The 20,669-nt window shown below is 56.2% G+C and overlaps 3 protein-coding genes across 6 annotated transcripts in view; 1 reads left to right on the top strand and 2 right to left on the bottom strand.

Moving 5' to 3' along the window:
- Nucleotides 1-170: 170 nt before the first annotated feature.
- On the top strand, nt 171-7,041 carry PGAM5 (PGAM family member 5, mitochondrial serine/threonine protein phosphatase). The gene is made up of 6 exons (XM_061560998.1): nt 171-1,334; nt 3,072-3,262; nt 3,738-3,863; nt 4,464-4,549; nt 5,709-5,839; nt 6,347-7,041. Exons 1-6 carry the CDS (start codon nt 1,165-1,167, stop codon nt 6,492-6,494), a joined length of 852 nt encoding a protein of 283 aa, XP_061416982.1. The 5' UTR covers nt 171-1,164; the 3' UTR covers nt 6,495-7,041.
- LOC133348276 (phosphatidylinositol transfer protein beta isoform-like) lies at nt 7,036-15,819 on the bottom strand. The gene is made up of 11 exons (XM_061561000.1): nt 15,704-15,819; nt 15,155-15,185; nt 13,916-14,061; nt 13,079-13,170; nt 12,751-12,758; nt 12,552-12,626; nt 11,366-11,449; nt 9,969-10,046; nt 9,325-9,435; nt 8,647-8,769; nt 7,036-8,288 (listed from the first exon to the last, which is right to left on the bottom strand). Exons 1-11 carry the CDS (start codon nt 15,721-15,723, stop codon nt 8,238-8,240), a joined length of 819 nt encoding a protein of 272 aa, XP_061416984.1. The 5' UTR covers nt 15,724-15,819; the 3' UTR covers nt 7,036-8,237.
- A 1,986-nt stretch (nt 15,820-17,805) lies between these two features.
- TTC28 (tetratricopeptide repeat domain 28) overlaps nt 17,806-20,669 on the bottom strand; it is a 37,961-nt gene continuing 35,097 nt past the window's right edge. For 3 of the 4 annotated variants that reach the window (XM_061560988.1, XM_061560989.1, XM_061560990.1), the window contains one exon: nt 17,807-20,593. In XM_061560988.1, coding sequence (XP_061416972.1) covers nt 18,789-20,593 — 1,805 coding nt within the window. In that variant the 3' untranslated portion in view covers nt 17,807-18,788. Of the gene's footprint in view, nt 20,594-20,669 lie in introns of all 4 variants that reach the window. The other variant, XM_061560987.1, reaches the window with a different exon arrangement.

Raw genomic sequence — 20,669 nt, 5'->3', positions numbered from 1 at the left:
GGTGCGGGCCAATCGGCGACGAGCACGCCCGCTGTTGACACGCGACTGGGCGGCTCTGGGGGGGGGGAGGCGAGCTGGCTCCGAGTCGGCCATGTTTCGTCAGGAAGGGGAGAAGGGTGAAAAGGCGGCGTTTGTTCCCCCGACCCCAGATAGGCTTCGTTTTTGGGTGAGCAGAGGCGTCGGAGCGATCGCGTCGTCCTTACCGGCGGTCACTGTCGGTCAAGCTGAGGAGAAGGGGGAAAAGAGATACACCCGGAAGTGTTTCGTTGTCGGTCATGTTGGGTGAGTAAAGTCGCGTGAGGGGTTCGGTCGGCCATATTGGATGGGGGAAGAGACGGCGACGTTACGCGCGCGCCGCCATTGCACGCGCGTCATCCCTGAGCAAGATGGCCGCCCGTTAGCAGCGGCTGCTTCGGGTTCCGCATTGAAGTTGTCCACGCGCCCACGTCACGCCGATTCGCGACTTTTTAACGGTGACGATTCGTGACAAACCCCAGTGTACTGTATGTATGGTTGAACTTCTTTCGCACCGTACGTAGCCAACCGTTGCTAATCGGAGGCGCTTACCGCACTTAATGACGGGGCCAGTCTAGAAAACACCCCCATTGACTTCCCACAACTCGCTTTGCTGACCCAGGAAATACATTTACTACGACAGCGACATTCATTACCACATAAACACAATGTACTCATCTTATTGGTTCTTTCTACGTGACTTTACCGAACGAACCAAGAAGATGAATCCCTGCAGTCACGAAAGCTTTAAATCAAAATGTACTCCATAAACTTTAATCCAGCAGTGTATTGATCACAGCCGATCTATTTAATATATTTAATTTGAGCGATTTGCTTCGCTTCCTTATCCTGTATTGTATTGTTTGTTATTGTAATTCACTGACCCGCCCCTATTGGACGAACTGATATAAAGAGCTTCGTAGCGCATCGGATTTGCCCTGCGGTCTAACCCAAGAGTCTGCTGCTGGCGTGGCCGCGCGAATCTGCGGACGCCAATGCGCGAATAGCGACGCGCAGCGCAGAGCTAGACGCACGTGCGCAGCCGCTCGCTCCTCTTGCCTCCGGGTCACTCATCGTCCCCTTGGGCCCCCCGAGTCCCGGGGTCTCCTCCCTGCTCTTCCCGTGCACCACACCGGACCCCTGGGAGCCATGGCGAGGAGGAGAGCGATCGGCCTGGCGTGCGGCCTGGCCGCGTCTGCCGCGGCGGTGCTCGTGCACAGGTCCACCCTCGACCACCCGCCCAGCATCAACGTGGACGCGCCGCCCGTCAAGTCCCCCGCGGTGTCGACTTTGGCCTCTTGGGACCACAATTGGGACCGGTAAACGCCGCGCTGGGCCCCTTGGACGGCCAAGCCAACACTGCCTCACCTCGATTTGACCCCATCTCACTTGAACCCTTATCCGACCCGGCCGCTATGCCCCCAGGTCGCCCTCGCTTGTACTGTCGGTCGGTCCACTGCTGGATCAGTCCCCACCCTCCCCACCACGCCGTGGGGCTCGTGTAGGTTTAGTTGACCATTCCTCACCACGCTGGTCAGTGCGTGTCTGTGAAGGCTGGTGGGCATAGGCGCTGGCCCACCCGGCGTCCGTCCGGCAGGCGCCTTCCCAGATTGGACGCGTTCAGGGGGTTCGGTCGCCGCTCTATCAGCGGGGAACAGCAGCCCCCCCCCCCCTTGCGTTGGCCCGTGTATGGGGCCGCTAGCTGCTGCTGTTGCTGCGTTTCGGCGATCGAAGTTAAACCACAGGCCTCTAAATGAAATGCCATCATCGTCAGTCATCACCAATCCACTGCTGGACGAAGCCCCCCCCCCGTTGGGCTGCCGCTCGTGCGCCGCTGGGGGTCGCGGAGGACGCGGCCCCGTGGGGGCGCGAGGCGGCGCGCCGAGCAGGAAGCCGGTTTCCATGGTGACGTGAATGAGTCACGGGCGGTGGGTCGGGGGGGGGGCTTGAAGAAAGTTCCCGAAGTGGGGAGAGGCCAAGCGGCAGGAATGGGGGGGGAAGCGGCAGGAATGGGGGGGGGCTGCAGGAATGGGGGGGGAAGCTGCAGGAATGGGGGGGGGGGCTGCAGGAATGGGGGGGGGAAGCTGCAGGAATGGGGGGGGGGGCTGCAGGAATGGGGGGGGGGCAAGCGCAGGAATGGGGGGGGGGGGGGCAAGCGGGAGGAATGGGGGGGGGGGGTACAGGGAAATGAAGCTCTATGATCCCACGGGATGCGGACTGAGTCCACCGCCTGCCATTGGGCACAGAGCGGGCGGGCAGAGCGGGATGAAATGTGTGGACTCGGGGTCACCATTAACACCGCCCCCCCCCAGCATCACAACACGTTCATTTTGGAATTGAACCTCATGGCGGGACCCCGGGGTCCCATCAGCCCCCGACTCTCACATGAACTGCGTTGCGACGTCATTTTATGTCTGTTGAAGGCGAACGACACGGTCATCTGTTCCTTTCGACGAGCTCGACACGATGCGCTAATCAAAGTTTCACAGTTTTGTTTCTGACTACGGCATTCGTCCTCGCCGCTGCACTTGGACACAACACGGCAACGGATCGATCCGCGCCAGGCGGGTCGCAGCGTTTGTGTGCGCGGTGGGACGGAGTCGCCACAAATAAACTACGATTTTGACTTCCGTTTATTCGGGACCCCAGGGTCCTGCCATGAGGCTCAATTGGCCAAAGCTCCCAATGCAGGAACCCTCCCGAACTGCAGTTTTGAGGCTCTGGCTTAAACATGTACAAAGGACATACTGGAGTGAAGTATGGTCAAGCAACGCCCCCCCCCCCTTCCCGTTTTCAGTTGTTATTTGGCTGCTGTTAATTATACAGCTAGGACCTGCAAATGGCAATGGTTTGTGTGAGATGGAGCGATGGAATCGGCGCATGTGCTGCGGCCAGACGGGTTGCTGTGGGCAGGACCGTGAGCGATGGCGGCGACTTGAGCCCTTCATCCAGCGGTGGATTGATCACGGCCGATGATTAAGTCCGCGATGGGTTTGGACCCCGACACGGTGAGACCTGCTCACTCAAACGCCGCCCCCTCCCCCCTCCCGTTTTAGGCGCCAATCCACGTTCCTGGCGGCGAAGGCCAAGGTGAAGGAGAGCAGCGTGAATGGTGTTCAGGAGCCGGTGCAACACGAGAAGGAGAAGCAGAGGGGCCATGGCGCCACGCGCCACATTCTCCTCGTGCGCCACTCGCAGTACAACCTCGCCGGGCCCACCGACGAGCAGCGCTTCCTCACCGACACCGGTGAGCTGCCGGGGTCGGGGGTCGGGGGTCAACGGTCGGTGTCGAGGTCGTGGTAGAGGCAGGATTAGAGATGGGGTTTGTAGGTTAGGGATTTGTGGATGGAATTGGGGTTAGGAGATGCAGGTTGCGTTAGAGGAGGGGTCGGCAACCTGGGGCTCTTTAAGGACTGCTTCGTGACGCTGAATGTTAAGGACCGTCTCTTAAATGCACATGCATTGCGGCTCTGGATAGAGTTGGGGGTTGAGTTAGAGTTGGGGGTTGAGTTATGGGGGCAGGTATGGTTTTAGAGGTAGGGTTAGTGGTAGAGGTAGGGTTAGTGGTAGAGGTAGGGTTAGTGATAGGGTTAGGGTAGAGGTGAGGCAGCACAATAATCTCCGAGTTGGATGTCAAAAGGCACATGCTCGCTAACAGCACTTGCCCCAACAGTTTGTGAAGGCTATACCAGGGGCATCTTTGTCTTGGTTGTGGCGAGCAGGGCGTGAGCAGGCCGAGCTGACGGGGCAGCGGCTTGCCAGCCTGGGCTTCCCCTACACCCGCATGGTGCACTCCAGCATGAGACGCGCCACCGAGACGGCGCAGATCATCAGCACGCACCTGCCCGGTGAGCCGCCGTGGCGCCGTGTGACGCCGCGCACCCCCCCCCCCCCCCCCGTGTGCTAGCCGTGGAATCCCACGTCAGCATTTGGGTTCGCACGGACCCAACGTGTAGCACATTTTACATATACAGTACATCGCATATTTGACCATCGTAAAGCCACTCGGATCAATTAGCCGGCCACATCCACTCTTTAGAACATGCAAACCGAACACTTGATGCAATTGCGTGTGTGCAAATTGTTCACCTCCTGCTGTAAAGACTGTGCTCGCAATAAAATGTGAATGATAAATGTATATAAATCAACAGTCCAAGTAAACAGAACCCCCCCCCCCCAACCACGAGGGAGATTTTCCTCATTGATGTTGTGCTAAGTGCACCGTCTTCGTGCTGTCGTCCCTGTCGACTATTCGTCGCGTGGGGTCTGCTTGTTGTTTGGTAATGAGCTCCTGGTACAAAGCATCCCCACATTTCCCCTCTAATTGAAGTGAATCTCTCACGCCTGCTAAGTAACAGGCAGCACGGCAGATGGTTGGGGCTTGTACCAGCGACCTTTGCTCCCCCCCCCCCCAATGTCCCTGAGCCAGCTGTGTTGTGTGTCAACAGACGTGGCCCTGAGCAGTAGCGACCTGCTCAGGGAGGGCATGCCCATCCCGCCCGAGCCCCCCATGCGCCCCAAGCCCGACTTCCAGGTGAGCCCTCGCCAGTCCTGGACGGGACGAGCCGGCAGCTGACTTCCTCGTCTTCTTGTTTTGCACGCGGTTTGAAAAGCAACGGATCGAGTTGTTTTCGATGTTTTGGCCACGGCTCACGATGATGCCGCCGAGTTTCGAGAAGCCAGTTGATGGCGCCTATCATCGCCAGACAGATTCCATTTATACCTCCTACACAAGCACGCGTTGGCAAGGCTCCAAACTAAATGGGGCCCCTGTGTAGAGGGGGGATGGGAGGCCCTAGTGAAGGCCACAGACACAGAAGGACACAGTGACGGAGATAGAACAAGAGCCGAGGAGAGTGACAGACACTGAGAGGAATGCAAAGAGAAACCGGGAAAGAAATGTAGATACACGGACAGAAACGTGTCGAGACAGACGTGGAGAGTAACGGGGAGAATCCTGGTGGCCTCTTTGAAGAGGAGGCCGAGTGGCCGCGCCTCCCCGACCATACTCACCTCCAGCACTGCTCCTCCGTTCTCGTTTCGGGCGTTTGGATTCATTCTCCAGATGCTGCCTAGCAGTGTGGTCACTCTGGTTGCAACGACTCAGAGCTAATTCTCGAACAGGAACTGATGATCACCAATGTTTTTAAAGTATATGCAACTTACCTTTAGGCAAATGGAGTGGATGAGACGTATAACACAGACAAGACGACGGTAGAAATGACACCAAAGACAATTTTTCAACACTTGCATCAAACGGCAATAATTCACCATTGGAACCTCCTTTGCCAGTAGCAAAATATGATAATTTTTTTTTACCCTAAACCAATGATCATATTTTGCTATTGGCAAATGAGGTTCCAATAGTGTAAATGCTTACCCCGAGTTCTCATACTCTGATGGTGCATTGTCTTTGAGTTGTGCGCCTTTTGGCGTCATCTGGTCCAACACCATGTGAGACTCGGCTCTAAGAAAAGCTGTCTCGGGTGTGGACCAATCAATTTCAAGGACAGTGCATACATTATCAGAGTTGTGTTTTTTGTTTGCATTCCGACCGCAGGTATTGTGGTCAATGCAAACATGACTCCTTGTAAAAAAAGGTGTCAGTTTTGTTGCCAGATAAAACGGTAACAATTCACCCACGAGTAGTGTGCGGAGGAGGCGATGGGCAACGTGGTCGCGTGTCTCCGCAGTACTTCACGGACGGGGCGCGGATCGAGGCGGCGTTTCGCCAGTTCATCCACAGAGCAGAGCCCGAGCAGCAGGCGGATTCGTACGAGATCATCGTGTGCCACGCCAACGTCATCCGCTACTTCGTCTGCAGGTGAGCGAGCGCGACGGGGCAGCCTTGCCGTGACAACGCCTACAGACGCGTTTCTGGCCACCTCTCGTTAATGTGCGGCGCTTTTTGTCAATCAGCTTGTGGAGGGGGGGGGGGGGGTCCTACCCGCTCCGTGCGGGTCCTGGGAGTCATTCCACGTTGGGCTGTGCGGAAAAGGCACGGGAATGGACCTGTGCCATCGTGCTTGGATAATAGCATTGATATAGATTAATTCCACAATCTAAACATAAAGCAAGGCTGGCCATGGCATGTGATGTATGTTGAACCGTATGTAGCCAACCGTGCCAATCGGAGGTGCGGGGGAAGGACAAAATGTACCAACTGTGTCCGTTGGATGTGGCGAGATCCACGCTGACTGGTGGTGTTGTGGAGGCGGTGTCGTGGAGGCGGTGTCGTGGAGGCGGTGTCGTGGAGGCGGTGTCGTGGAGGCGGTGTCGTGGAGGCGGTGAGAGTCATGCTGGCGGTGGTGTTGTGTGCCGGTGAGTGCAGGGCGCTGCAGTTCCCGCCCGAGGGCTGGCTCCGGATGTCGCTCGACAACGGCAGCATCACTTGGCTGGCTGTGCGGCCCAGCGGCCGGGTCGGACTCCGGTCGCTCGGGGACTCGGGCTTCATACCGGCCACCAAGCTGACACACTGACAGCGACCCACAAGCCGGCTCGCCAACGGTGGCCGATGAGTCGGTTATCCTGCCCGCCGCGGCACCACGCTCTCTCCCGGTTCTGGAGGTCTTGATTTTGTTTTTTAGGGGTGTCACTCACCGGACGCTCGTCTCGAGTCTGTGCACGTGTCCAATAAAATCGTTTTGTATTGTCCACACAAACGAGGTTCTGGGCGTGTAAATAGAAAAGACTGGGAAGCACCTGGAGAAATTGGTCGTGCGAGGAACTGCGGGAGGAAAATGAGCTCAAGGTTGCTGTAAGATGAGATGGTGGGTGGACTGCGATGAAGAAGGTCATTGCCCAAAACGTCGCCTATTCTGTTTTGTTTCTAAGGCCACAGTGTTAATGAGGAACGTGTTGAGTTTTGTTGTGTTCGTGCACCGCTGCTGTTGCAGTGTCATCAAATTATTAGGGGAAAAAACGGAAACTTTGGAGGAAAACCTGCCAGAGGCATCACGGAGACTGAATCCCTCGCTGGGACACGCCGGGTCGGCAGGCATGAGATTGGCACACGCGCTGGGGATTAATACGGACTTGCGTTTATTCTCTAGATTAAGAAGCAATTCAACCACAGTAGGAGACAAGGGATACGGTTTTAATACGAATTATAAAATTGCGTTGTTTAGCGCACGGGGTTAAAATGCACCAGTAGTCACACGGAGGATCTAAACCAGCTACGCGTTCACTGCACAATACGTCTGACAGGAGACTGCTGCACCGGCGTACGGCCACCACAGAGGTTCACATCTGCAGTTTAATTACAAGCGCTCTATGCCCGTTGTACACGAAGCATGTGTAGTCTCTCTCTCGATACCAGATAATAAAATGATTAAAAATTCACAATGATTCGCCACGTGAGAGCAGGCCCCCCCCCCCGTCCCCACCCCGAGCAGAACCCAGCCTGGCACGGCCTCTGAGAAGCACCCTCGCCAGAGTTTACGTAAAAAAAACTTAAGCCCAACCACCAACAGAAGAGGAGCGTGCGCGTCTACACACGCAAAGCCACGATGAACACAACACTGCAATAACCGGAGCCCCTCCTGGGGTTACACCAAGCTGTCCACAGAGGTGCACCTCAACCCACCCACGTTCAAGTTACATTGCACGTGATCCATCGCCAAGGCAGCAGGGGGCACCTGGCCAGGCCCCGATAGCCAAATGGGCTGTGTCCTTGCGTCTGGTGGGATCCACCACAGCGCATATTACCGTGGCAATAGGGAGGTGTGCCCAGTGCAGAGATTAAACCCCAGCACCACAGTCTGGCCCCTCCCCCCGCCCCCCCCCCCAAGCTGCTCGAGAATGTGGTGGTTTCTGCAGGTTTCCTGGCTGCACTCATGACATCTGCTGCCGGTTGGCAACGTTCCCATGTAGGAATAACTTATAAAACTGCATCGAGTAAGGACTGGAAAACAACAAATGCTACTGTAAGCACTTTCCAAACGTGACTGTCCAGCCACGTTTTAGATATCTAATGACCGACCACGCACAACTCAACAAGGCTACATGTAAAAAAAATATCACTCGACATGATGTCACTTTTGACAATTGGTCCGTAAGTGCGGGTCGACAGCGAGACTTGTGAGAGAAATGAAACGGAGTAAAACGCTGACTCGGGAAGCGCTGCTGGCGTGCAGGCCGAGCGGCTGGGGTCGGGGTCGGGGTGAGCGATGCCAGCAGCTCACGAGCCGCTGGCGGCGGCTTGCGGGTGGCGCTGGCACGGCCTACTCGTCCGCAGCCGCCGTGGTGCCACGCACGTTCCCCTTCTCGCGTAACTACACACGTACAAGCAAATTCATGTCAACGTGCGTCAACGCACAAGCGGTCAAACGTTCGCTGCCGCCAGACCTCTGTTTTCCAGGTACGAATAGAGCGGCAGCTGTAACTCAAAGCCGAAGATCTGAATCCAACTTGCTGGCTTTGAAAGATAACGGCCAGCCCATCACGCGAGGCGGCAAGTTAATTTCCACCGCCATAAACGCACGCACGCGGCGTTCGCCAAGACTGCACCCTGCAGCCTGACCCTGTGGCCATTTCCTGTCTGGCTCCGCCACCTTTGCCGAGAAAGCATTTTCAGTCTTGGTTGTTGGTAACCGCGACCTCGTGACTCCGTGCCCTCACAGCCCCACTCACCTCGTCCAGCTCCCGCTTGGTTTCCTCCTCCATGCGCCGAATGTCCTCCATGGTGAGGCCAACCCAGCGGTCGATCCAGCAGAAGAGCTGCCGGTGGAAGTTAGTGAAGATGCGCCGCTCTTGCTGCGGGGTCAGGGTGCGGGGAAAGAGCGACGCAGCTTGAGTGGACACGCACGCACGTGTGTACGAGTGCTCGCCATACCGGGGGATCTTTGTTTTTCTTCGTACACATGGCTCAAGCCCCAAGATCCTTGACTCCAGCACATCTCCCTTGACAAAGAGCCGTGCAGCAAAAAAAATTGTACTTAGATGCTCCCCACCTTCACCAACCCTAACACAGTGTGGGGAGGCCCTCATTTAGCAGTGGATTAACAACGGCTGTGCGTGCAAATGGTATCTAATACAGAGCTTGGGTGCATAAAACAGTCAAATTGATTTCCTGCTCAATTGAGTATTAATGTGGTGCTCATGTTTTGTTTACAGTCTCGAACACAGTTGTGGACATTCTACATTCCTATGGCGGGGGCGAGTGCATCCATAGGGAAACCGCTTGATTTCCCCACAAGTGGTATATATTTTATCGACCCTGGAAGGATGATGGACTGGGCACATACCTACAAGGTTTTTTTTGGCGCATTTGCCTTTAACGGTGCAGACTGGTGGCAAGGGCAGACGCACCTTCTGGATGAAGCTCTCCATCTTAGTCTGCAGCCCCCACCACTTGAACTTGACCGTGACCAGCTTGTAGGCGCACATGTGCGGGCAGTCCTCGCGGTTCTCCAGCTCTGCCTGGCATCCAGAAGCACGCAGACATACCGCCGACAGGGACGGTGAGCGCAAGCGCGCTGCATCGTCGCTCACCGGCAGTCGGCCACCTCCTCGCCACTCTTCGATTGCTACTACCGTGCATTGCCACGAACGACACTCGACGATGATGCCAAGCGTGTTGAGGGCTCGGTCTACCAGACTAACCGCTTCATCTCACCTGCACTGTGTCCAACCACCACCACCACACTGCAGGACACAACATTTCTCTCTGTGCTTCTTCCCTTGCACTACTCCACTCTGGAATTCCCTCCCATTGTCGTCTCTCTTTCACCAATCTTTATAACCTTTCTAAATCCAAGAAGATACGCGTCCAATCTTATCTCTTACACCTTCACGAGTACCGTTTTGTCGCTGGCCAATTGGCGTTTTGGTTCTGTGCTCGGCAATTGGCGTCACGCTAAGCGTACACTCTTAACAAGACAAAACATTTAACTTGAAAGGGAATAAATAAGGCGCTACACAACGAGCACGCGATCTGAGCAAGAATATCGCACCTTCCAGTTAGGACCCAGAGGTCCTCTGCTGGTCTTTGTGGACTTGAACAATGCAGGGTCCTCCTCTGTCTTGTAATCCTGAACAGCGCACACACGCACAATGTCACATTCACACAGCTCTAGACAAAATTAATATAAGCGACAACGTTGCTAAAACCGGCTCTCGCCCGGTGATAAGGTTCACGATGATTCACTCAAGCAGACAAAAACACACCCAGACCCACTGTAGGTGTTTTTTAAAAATGTTCAAGTGGTGGACTTTTGACTCTTGACGCTACCACACACGGCTTCACCGTAGACATCGTTCATGCAGGATACCGAACAATTTGCAAGAGAAGGTACGCTTACATTCCTCACAACTGGCATACGCACTGCAAAACAAAGGAGCGGTCACTCCGGAGATTACGTTCACCGCAGAGATGGAGCGATGGAATCAGCTTGAGTGAAGCTGTTAGATGGATTGCTGACATTTGGAATTGGTGCGATCATTCTCATAGCACGGGGCGATGATTGCTCAGAAAAGTGCAGTGATTCACAGACGCAGTCTGCAGTAGTTTCATAGTCGGGGGCGATGTTGCTGTGTGTGAACCCATATGAGTAATTTAAGTAATTTTCTTACTTGACAACGATAAACAATGACGCTGGCACACAATGGCCCACTCTGTTCGAATGAAGTTGGGGGAAGTTTAACGTCTGCCGTGAAGCAGAGAGCGCACATTTAACGGTCAATATACGCCTCTAGCAATAACCAGATGGCTTGGGGTGTGCCCTGCACTCAGCGGTGGATTGACCATGGCTGGCTGGTGTTGGTGTTGGAGGTGGATTGACCATGGCTGGCTGGTGTTGGTGTTGGAGGTGGATTGACCATGGCTGGCTGGTGTTGGTGTTGGAGGTGGATTGACCATGGCTGGCTGGTGTTGGTGTTGGAGGTGGATTGACCATGGCTGGCTGGTGTTGGTGTTGGAGGTGGATTGACCATGGCTGGCTGGTGTTGGTGTTGGAGGTGGATTGACCATGGCTGGCTGGTGTTGGTGTTGGAGGTGGATTGACCATGGCTGGCTGATGTTGGTGTTGGAGGTGGATTGACCATGGCTGGCTGATGTTGGTGTTGGAGGTGGATTGACCATGGCTGGCTGGTGTTGGTGTTGGAGGTGGATTGACCATGGCTGGCTGATGTTGGTGTTGGAGGTGGATTGACCATGGCTGGCTGGTGTTGGTGTTGGAGGTGGATTGACCATGGCTGGCTGATGTTGGTGTTGGAGGTGGATTGACCATGGCTGGCTGATGTTGATGTTGGAGGTGGATTGACCATGGCTGGCTGGTGTTGGTGTTGGAGGTGGATTGACCATGGCTGGCTGATGTTGGTGTTGGAGGTGGGAGGGCTGTGCCGGACTCACCGAGGACAGCACCTGGTTCCGGTCGCCGATGTCGATGTGCATCACCTCCACCTGCTTCCAGGTCGGTTCGTCCAGCCCGTGCACCTGGACGCACCAGGCCGGGTGCACACACGAGAGGGTACGCGCGCACGTTTACGCGCCGATCCGCGGTCACCGGTCCCCGACCGCGGTGCACACGGTGATGCCGTCACCCGCTCCGATCGCTCGCCCACAGCGTTTCGGATATTCACCGTGGGGCTATTCCAGAAGGGGTCCGCTGGCTCGCTCACCAAGCTCAGCGTGAACACTCAATCACCATCAGCTAACTCTGTGTGCCGAACAAAACGAGCCGGGAAGCCAACACTGCGCTATTGTGCTTTACACCGGCCTGCGTTGCCGTCAATAACGACATCACAAGTCAAGTAAAAATACGTGATTACAAGTAGTCTGTGACTCGACATTGTGCGAGACTCAGAAGTGTCCTGGAAATGTCGTGACAACACATGCACACACAGAGTATAAACCCGCGCTGGCTTCTTTGGCCATTGAGAGTTATTTGTATTACCCGCCCCTCCATCCCATTCTGCCCCCAACAGATGGTCGCATAATGAACTTAATAATTCCATTCACTTGATCTGCCTGCTCTCAACAAAGCCCTACCACTGTCTGGCCAATGTGGATCATGTGGATTATCAAGTTTTTTTCCAAAACGCTCCCCAAATAAGGAACCTGTCGACGCAATCACCAACTCCATGCACAAAATATTTGTTTTAATCCACCTAAGCGCGGGGATCCACTCCCAGGCATTGTGGCTTTGGTTCTTGCCACAGGGCCAAGTGCATTATTACGTAAATACTCAACCCACAGAGGAGACCCACCCAGAGAGGATGCCACACCAGGTGCCCCTTGTTTGCTTTGGCGCTGGTGGAGAAGCAAGGGGGAAACAATGCCAGACCTAGCGTAGCCTAGCAAACGTGGGGGCTAGAAACCACCGTATCTCTCCGGATGACTTGTACGAGACAAAAAGTGTTTGTAAACGAGCAAACGGCTCGATTTTAGCAAACATTCACCCCATCGAACGCACGCGCGTTGCCAAACCGAAAGCACACTGGCGAGCCGCGTCTACAGGCAGCGTGCAGCAGCGGTGCGACCGGCGCGCAGGCCTGCAACGGCAGTGACTGTGCAAACCGGGAACCAAAACACTCACGTTCTCCTGTGTCCCCATGTCAGGTTTGTGCCAGGTCTCGATTTTCACGAAGAAGTCATCCTTCATGTACTCGTTCTGTGAAAACGCACGCGGGCAATGTCACGGGAACGTGCAGTCGGATGGGAAAAAAATGTTGTGGCGTATAGGAAATGGATTTGGTTAAGTGAAGCGTGATATGTTGGGTGGAATTTCCTCTTACCGTCACAACTTGGGACGTTATATTGATCAAAGTGGGGAAGAGAATAAAGAGAGAAGCATTATATTTGGGACCTCGCGACCGATATCAAATTTCACAATGGGCGATGTGATGATGATGCGTAATGTGCTGTGGTGATGCAATGTGTGATGATGATATGATAATGGTGAATGTGTGATATGACGGGTAATGCGATGTGCGAAGTGTCGATGGAGAATGTGTGAAAGTGAATCTGACGATGGTGTGATGCGTGACGTGATGATGACGTGAAGATGGTGTACGTGTGGTGCGTGGCGATGTGATGAAGAGAGAATGGTGCAGGGGAACTCACTGGTTCGACAATAGGGGTACGCGTTCCACGCCTTCTCGTGAAACACGAGGGACCCCTCGGGGGCAAATAGCCTCACGAAATTGGGAACCTTACTGCAGGCCACCAAACGCACACACACGGGCACACACACACCCAACATCAGGACCTTCGCCAGGAATGTAAAGGAACATCAGCAAGCACGATTACTGGGCTTTACTGAGATGCGATTGGCTGTTTGTGGTGGGATCTACAGAGTACAATGGAACATCCCGAGTCAAAAATCCCCGTAGTTTACACCGATTTGGATCGGAAATCTCACGGAATGTTTCAATTGCGCCATTATTACAGCACCGTGCCTAATGAACAATTTACCCCGGATGCGCCCAATCTCATCATATCTAAGAAGCTAAGCAGGTTGCAGCCTGGATAGTGCTTGGATGGTGAACCACAGAAAAAAGACAAATATCCCCCCTACAGCCTGAACAGACTGTTGGGGGGCTCCCCATGGTGTACCGCCATGCACACACACACACAGGGTGTTGTTACAGGATGGGTGGGGGGGCGACGTGGTGGGCAGCAGACAGCAGTGCAGAAACATGCTCCCCCGTAAGCTGTAATTATAAACAGTCGACGCTGCCCACCTTCGAGCGACATCAATATAAACACACACTCCATGCATTTTCTGTGGTGATATTCGATCTTCACCTTGTTTTCTAGAAAATAATCCATTGTATAAATAAAAACAACTTCGATCGGAAAAATATCTAAATTTCCCGGTCTCAAAGGGCGTGGGGAGGGGGGGGGTGATTGCCCCCCACGCCCCCCCGGATGCCCCGCGGTGGAGGGGTCGCGGCGCACCTGTGCACGTGGTAGATCTTGTGCGTGTACTGCCCCTTCTCGCCGCCCTCCTCGTAGGGCTCGTTGCGCAGCACCTCGATGCCTTCGCCCCCGCCCGTCTCGTTCTTGCTCGCCTCCGCCACCGAGAAGAGCTGCCCCACTTGGTACTGGGGTCACGCGAAAGGGCAGGGGGGGGTCACGCGAAAGGGCAGCAGGGGTCAGGTCACATTCAGGGTCGAGGCCCTCTGAAAGGGGCATGGTCACGTGCTTGTCTGTGAATGAAGAGACTCGCCGCCAGACGCATTTTGCTACTCCCTGCCCCGAGCAAAACTCTCGCACACCGCGGGTCTGCTTCGCGTTATATAGGCGTTGAGTCCGTGTGGCCGTCTCGTATCCGCACACCGCACGCTACGGCTGCCCCCCGAGGCGAGGGCAGTGACCCGGCTGTGCTGCCTCGAGCACTGGCGTGCAATCCCCGGCAGTGCTCAGAGCCACTCCGACCCCGGGACCAACAGCTTCAGTTTTTCAGTTTCAGTTGCATTTATTTGGTATAGCCCTGTGAGCCAATCGGCTCTTGAATCAGGTGCAACCGCAACAAAAACTAAAACATGAACAAGAAAACATTTTAAAGTGACTATGTGCAAACAGAAATCAAAGAAAAGACAGCAAAAAATTGCAGAAAAAGCACCGTACACCAACACTGCAAATCCCAGTGGGATGCAAGTCAAACAACAACAGCCACAAGACAACTGAGATTAAGGCCATCAGTCTCACTCCGTAATACAACAAACATGGCCAAACCAAAAAACTTTTCGAAATCACCAAAATAAAGCCATAAAATTTAACAGTAATCATAGGAACTGTGACCGAATTTTCACAATAAACGACATAACCAACATGTACCACCACCAAACCCTGCATGGCTGCATGAGTCACTCCACAACAGCAGGAGCATCAGTCGGAGTATCAACATTTTCAATGCACCCTTAAGATCAGCACACTAAATCAAAACACAGATCATACTTTGCAGCGGTCATCCGGAGTGAAACATTTTATTTTATGCCACTAAGCGACAGCGCAGTTGGTGGTGCGGCGGCCCCGCTCCGAAACCTCGACCCCTACCTCGCAGGCCCCCCAGGGATCGTTCGATCCCGATCGAACACCGATAAAGGACCTGTCACTCCCCCCTCCCCCCCGTGAGAAGCCGCGGAACCCGTGCAGCAGCTGTCAGACACGCGGAGGAACCCGCGGCGAACTTACCTCCTCCACGGAGCACGGCAGCAGCACCCGGCTACGGGGGGGGGAGGCAGAGGAGGCGAGAAGTTAGAGGGAGCGGTGGGACGGACACCGCTTCAGTGTGGTGCGGTGGTGCGGGCGTGCGGGGGGGAGCCGAGGCAAGTCGGGGAGGCAGCGGGGTGAGTGAGGGTCAACCTCGGGGGGGGGGAGGAGAGCGGCTAAGGGGACTGCGGGGAGCCGAAACGGGAGACCCTGCAGAGAGAGGCACCGCGGGGACCGCGACGACCGAATCCGCAATGGCCCCGACAGACCCCGCGGGGACCTGACGCGGAGAGACGAGGGCGGCTGCCGGGGAGCGAGGGGCAGATGGAGCTGAGGGGAGACGCGTGGGGAGACAGCGGGAGACCGGGCGGGGTGAGAGGGGGAACCCACGGGTCGTGGAAGGGACCCCTGTCCCGCAAAGGGGGTAGGTGCCGGGGTCCCCTGGTCGGCCCCCAGGTCTACCCACCACCACCACCTCCTCCCGCCTCCACCCCCTCCGCCTCCTCCTCGCCGCCATTGAGCGGGACTCACAATTCCTTGACGAGCACCATGGCGAGCCGGCCCGTGACGTCACGCCGGAAGTGACGCAGCCTCCAGGTCACGCCCCCCCGCGCGCGCGAACGATTGTGGGACGAGTGTGGGCGGGGCCACAGGGCGAGCGGCGGTTGGTGGAGACGTGGGACCACGTGGGCAGTGAGCCCGGCCAATGGGACGGTGCGGGTGTTGATCTCGCCCCGCCCCCCTCCAGCACAGCCGCCGGAAGTGGCGCGAGACCGGCGGAAGTGGGCGCGGCTTTTAGCGGTCGGTGCAACACGTGGTTGTTTACCTGTCACGCAATGTCCACGTTCCTGTGGCCGGGGCCAGCGCCCCACAGCAGTCCAGGAGTCTTCTCATGTCCTGTTTGCAGCTTTGAACCAGTGGTGGACATTCGCATGGTGGAGCGAGTCTATGCATCGGGACAATTCGATATCACCAATCTTCTTCTTGGTTCTTTCGGTAAAGTCACGTAGAAGGGAAATAATAAAATAATAAAAATATAACATAATAAAATAATTCTCACGACGTTTCGGCCACAACGCAAGCAGCCGTCCTCAGGTGAAGAACAGGTCTGTCGGAAAGATAGCGTCTGAATGAAAAAAAATCATCAATCTTGATTTGTAGCCATACTGAAGACGGGTTGCTTGTGTTGCGATCGAAACGTCGTGATCTGTTATTTTTCTACCTACGTGACTTTACCGAAAGAACCAGAGTACGAAACATCACTTTCGATTACGTTAATAATAAGTGCATGTAGTTCTGCTTGCAGCTTGTATTATTATGACTTGTGCTGGGCCAGCCGGGGGCAGCGCAGCAAAATCCCACGTGTTGTTTACAGTACCCCATGTGTCTCCCCCTCGTATAGTCGTTCTCGGCAAGGGATTTGTTGTTTCATGCATCTATCCCAGAGCGTGACGGACGGAAACTCGGAATTATATAGACAGACACCACCCGCACTGCCCAGCGTGAAGTGCGTGGTTCAATAACCCCACGACCCGTACGGCGTGGGATTTGCCATGGGGAAGACGTTCAAGTTCTGAACATACAAGCACTTCTTGACTTCGAGAGCCCGTTTAGATCTAGACTTGAACTAGACTATGAACACAAAGCACGCTTCCCGAGCGTGGTACGTCCATCGAGGCGGCGTCAACACACTAAACCTAAGTCTGTCGTCGATATAAAAATGCAAAAACGGTTGTACTGGTTGGGATGTGTGCAGAATGAGGTTGGAGCCCATAACCGAGACAAACACTGGAGCGGCCTCCACGAGTCCGGTGATCAAGGGGGTAAGAGAAGGCCTAAGAGCAGAGGTGCAGGGCAGTTCGTGAAGGTTTCGTGTTGCGAGATGTTAACTCCCTCGCCTGGTATGCAGCAATGGGTTCGATCCGAACCCTGACGCCTGCTGCGGCTCTATATTGGGAGTTTGCGTGTCACTCTCCCGGTGATCGTGTGGATTTTTCTCCGGGTCCTCCGGTTTTTTCCTCCACATTTAGAAAAATGCGTTGAGGGTATTTGGCTGAAATAAATGCCCACTTCGTTGAGCTATCATTTGTGGCCAGGTCGCTTTTGAAAAAAGAGCGATATAGCTACGTGGGTTTCAACTGGTAAAATAAAACGTGTAATAGTTTGATCGTGTGCAGCCCCACGCGCTTGGCTAATTGCGTTGATGTCTGGGCCACTCGTCGAGTTCATGCGAGATGAGTGACTCATGGGGCTGCTAATCTAGCAGCTGCCCGAGTGTGTATCAAGACGGGGAAGGAGGAGGGGTGGGGGGTGAGCCGCGCGTGACGAGGGCTGTCGACACCAGAAGCGAGAGGCTGCTAAACACTGCGGGTTGTCACAATGTGGAAAAAGAGTGTTAATGTTGATTATGTCATCGTTGTTGACTACAGAGTAGGCCAGCGAGTGTAACTGGGAAACGAACAGCAAGAAATCCACATCGCTTGCAATTCACTGGAGTCATATGCCGTGCAAACACACGGCAGGTGCCGGGGACGTCGTCTACGTTCGGAGTGCTGCCGATGTTCGTTGCTTCGCCGCCGAGCGCACGAGTTGCTCCCCGCGTCTTTGATGCCGCGGTGACCATCGACAAAAGCTCTCTCCACAGACGGCGCATCGTGTGTACATTATTTTATATATATAAAAGACGTATAGTACACGTAAACAAATTAAATACTGATTGAGGCGCGCCAGCGGAGTCCGCTTGAAATTCATAAATACAAAGAGAAGAGGGGGAGGAGGAGCGCGTAGTGGAGCCGAAGGGTCCGCCACGTCGCGCCAACTGCACCCGAGCTGGCGCCACCACTCCGACACGGCGCGCTGGTGCGGAGCCCTCGGTGCGACCGGTCGTTACTCTCACTCCGAATGGGGGACGGGGGACGAGGGACGATGATTGTGCTGGCAGGACGTCCCGTCTACGATGGCAGGCATAATTTCGGCACATTGTTATTGGTAATTCACTTTTATAAAATTGTAGAGCGGATTGCTTCTTGTGCTGCCATTAATCCATGGGGAAGAGAAGACGTCGGTCCGTGCCACGTGAAGTGGCACAACTTTAATGGCACCAATTTAATTTAATGGCCAATAAAACCAAATTACAGTTTGACAACCGCGTCATTTGAAAAGGTCATCATGTAATAATTTTTTTTGTTAAGATCTGCACCATTAAAGTTTTGGCACTGTAAGTGGTTTCTGGTCTGCACCCAAGGGCTGTGTATGGAAACGCAGATGCCCACGGGTGGGGGCATAATTGTGCCCATGAGGATTTATATACTACCATAACAGGATGTGTACCAACCTCAGGGGAGTCTCCTAGACACAACGAAGTATTTAGGGCCTTTTAAAAACCATGACCGTTCAGACATGTTGACAGCAGAGTTCATTTTGGCATAAACAAGCCACGCTTCGCTCAGCGACGACGCCAAGAGGCATCAAACCGCGGCCCTCCCCTCTGCTGGCAGCGCAGCACCGTGGAAGTGAACAGCGGAGCAATGCGCCGTCCGTCCCGTTACCAAGCTCCTCACGTGGAGAGGGCCCAACACCTCCACCAAACCGTAGCCTCCTCCTCCTCTGCGCCGCCTCAGCATTTGGACGCGGGGAAGAACCGCTTCCCCGGCAGCGCGTTCTGTCCGCGCCGGAACGGCATACCCGAGCCCGTGAGCGTCTTGAAGGGGCCCGACCGTCCCACCAGAGGGGGTTTCAGCGAGCACTTTTTGGTATCCGTGGGGGTGCCCCCGACCTCCTCGGGGCCGGAGGGTGGGACGCCCCGCGCCGCGAGTCCCGCGAGGAGCTGCGTGTCGCTCTTGGAGTTGGGGATGCGGCGGGGCGCGTCGTGCGGCGGGGACGCGGGGGGCCCCTCGGCTCCCGCGGGCCCGGCGTGCCGGGCGGCTCCCGCGGCCAGTCTCCGCGCCTTCGCGTCGACACCGGGCGGGCAGGGGCCCGGCTGCTGGCAGGGCCACGAGCTCGAGTGGAACGTCTTGAGGTTGTGCACGGCCTGCACCTTGTTGTCCACGAGGCCGAGCGGCGGCGGTGGCACGGCCTTGGCAGGGCTCACGCACAGCGAGCCCGGCGCCGAGTGGGACGGCGACGGCGTCGCGTCGGAGCTGCAGGGCGAGGGCCGCGCCCCTGAGCCCGCGCCGGGCGACACGTTCTTGGGCGAGTTGGAGATGTGGGCGCTGTACGGGGAGCTCGGATATTTCAGTTTCATCCGGTGCAACTCGGCCAGGCGCCCGTCGGTCCCCGCCGGTCCGCCGGCCCCCTGCGTGGGAACCGGCGGATTCCTTTCAGCCGCGCCGTGGAAATGAGCGAACATGGACGACAGGTTCTTATTGAGCTGCGTCAGGCTGTTGATTTTCTGCAGCGACGACACGCGCTCGGGGGGCTTCGGTTTGGCGGGACTCCTCGGCAGGGAGGCGCCCGACGACAGGTTCCGCAAGGTGGCGGAGCCGCCCAGTTTGGAGAAGGCGCTTGTCTCCGACGTCACGATGCTCGAGGGGCCCCGGGGCGCCGACAGGCTCTTGCTGCGGGGGCTGGTGGGGCCCGGGAGGCTCGCGGCGCTCCTCTGCAGCCGCCCCACAGCCACCATGTGAGTCTGCGTCTCGGCCAGGATCTTCTGCGCCAGCTCGCCAGGGTTCATCCGCTTGTGCTGCTGCTGCTGCCTGGGCTCGCGGGAGCCCGAACCGGCGCCGCTCATCTCCGTGCCGGACGCGTCCGAATCCGCCGCGTCCAACGAGTTTCCCGCCGACAGCTTCCTGCGGCCGCCCCCCAAAGTACCCCCTAGAGTACCCCCAAGGGTGGCCCCCTGCACGCGGCGGAATGGGGAGTTGGCGCTGGGCGCGAAACCGTTCCGGGGCGACATGGGCGCGCTGGCGAAGCCGTGCTCGCGCCTGCAGCTGCCACGCTGCAGCGAGCCCGTGCCGGGCACGTACGACGCGGGGGAGAGTGGCGAGCCGGGGCTGCCGGGCAGCGAGTCCAGCATCTCGCTGCTCATCTCCGAGAAGGCGTCGCAGTCCTGCTCGCCGTTGGCCGACGTGTCTGCGAACGCGCGCCCATGGGACAGCCTCGGGGACAGCAGCGGGTGCGAGCACAGCGACTTGGGCCTGCCGTGGCCAAACAGCGAGCGCGGTGGCAGCGCCCGGCCGCTGCCGCCCGCGTCGTCCCCGCAGAAGGAGGAGCAGCTGGGGGCCGAGGCAATGGAGCTCAGGCTGTAGACGGAGATGGTGTCGGAGGCCGGCAGCATGTGGCCGTAGCCGTATGGGGGGCCCGGGTCGTCCGGATCGCACCCTCGCAGTGACAGGGGCCCCATGCCCGTCTGTTCTGACGACACGAGACTCTCCAAAGAGCTGGCGCCCTCCAGGTTCGAGTGCTTGGCTGTCTCCGAGCAGTCTGCAGAGTAAAGGGGGGATTGTTATTTTTTTTCATAACTTTTTCCCAATCTATGTTGTGATGAGATGAAAATATT

This window comes from Lethenteron reissneri, chromosome 27 (genome assembly GCF_015708825.2).
Source record: "Lethenteron reissneri isolate LAM-NWPU_2019-01 chromosome 27, ASM1570882v1, whole genome shotgun sequence".
Classification (NCBI taxonomy): Eukaryota; Metazoa; Chordata; class Hyperoartia; order Petromyzontiformes; family Petromyzontidae; genus Lethenteron; species Lethenteron reissneri.
This window is presented reverse-complemented; position numbering and strand designations above follow the sequence as displayed.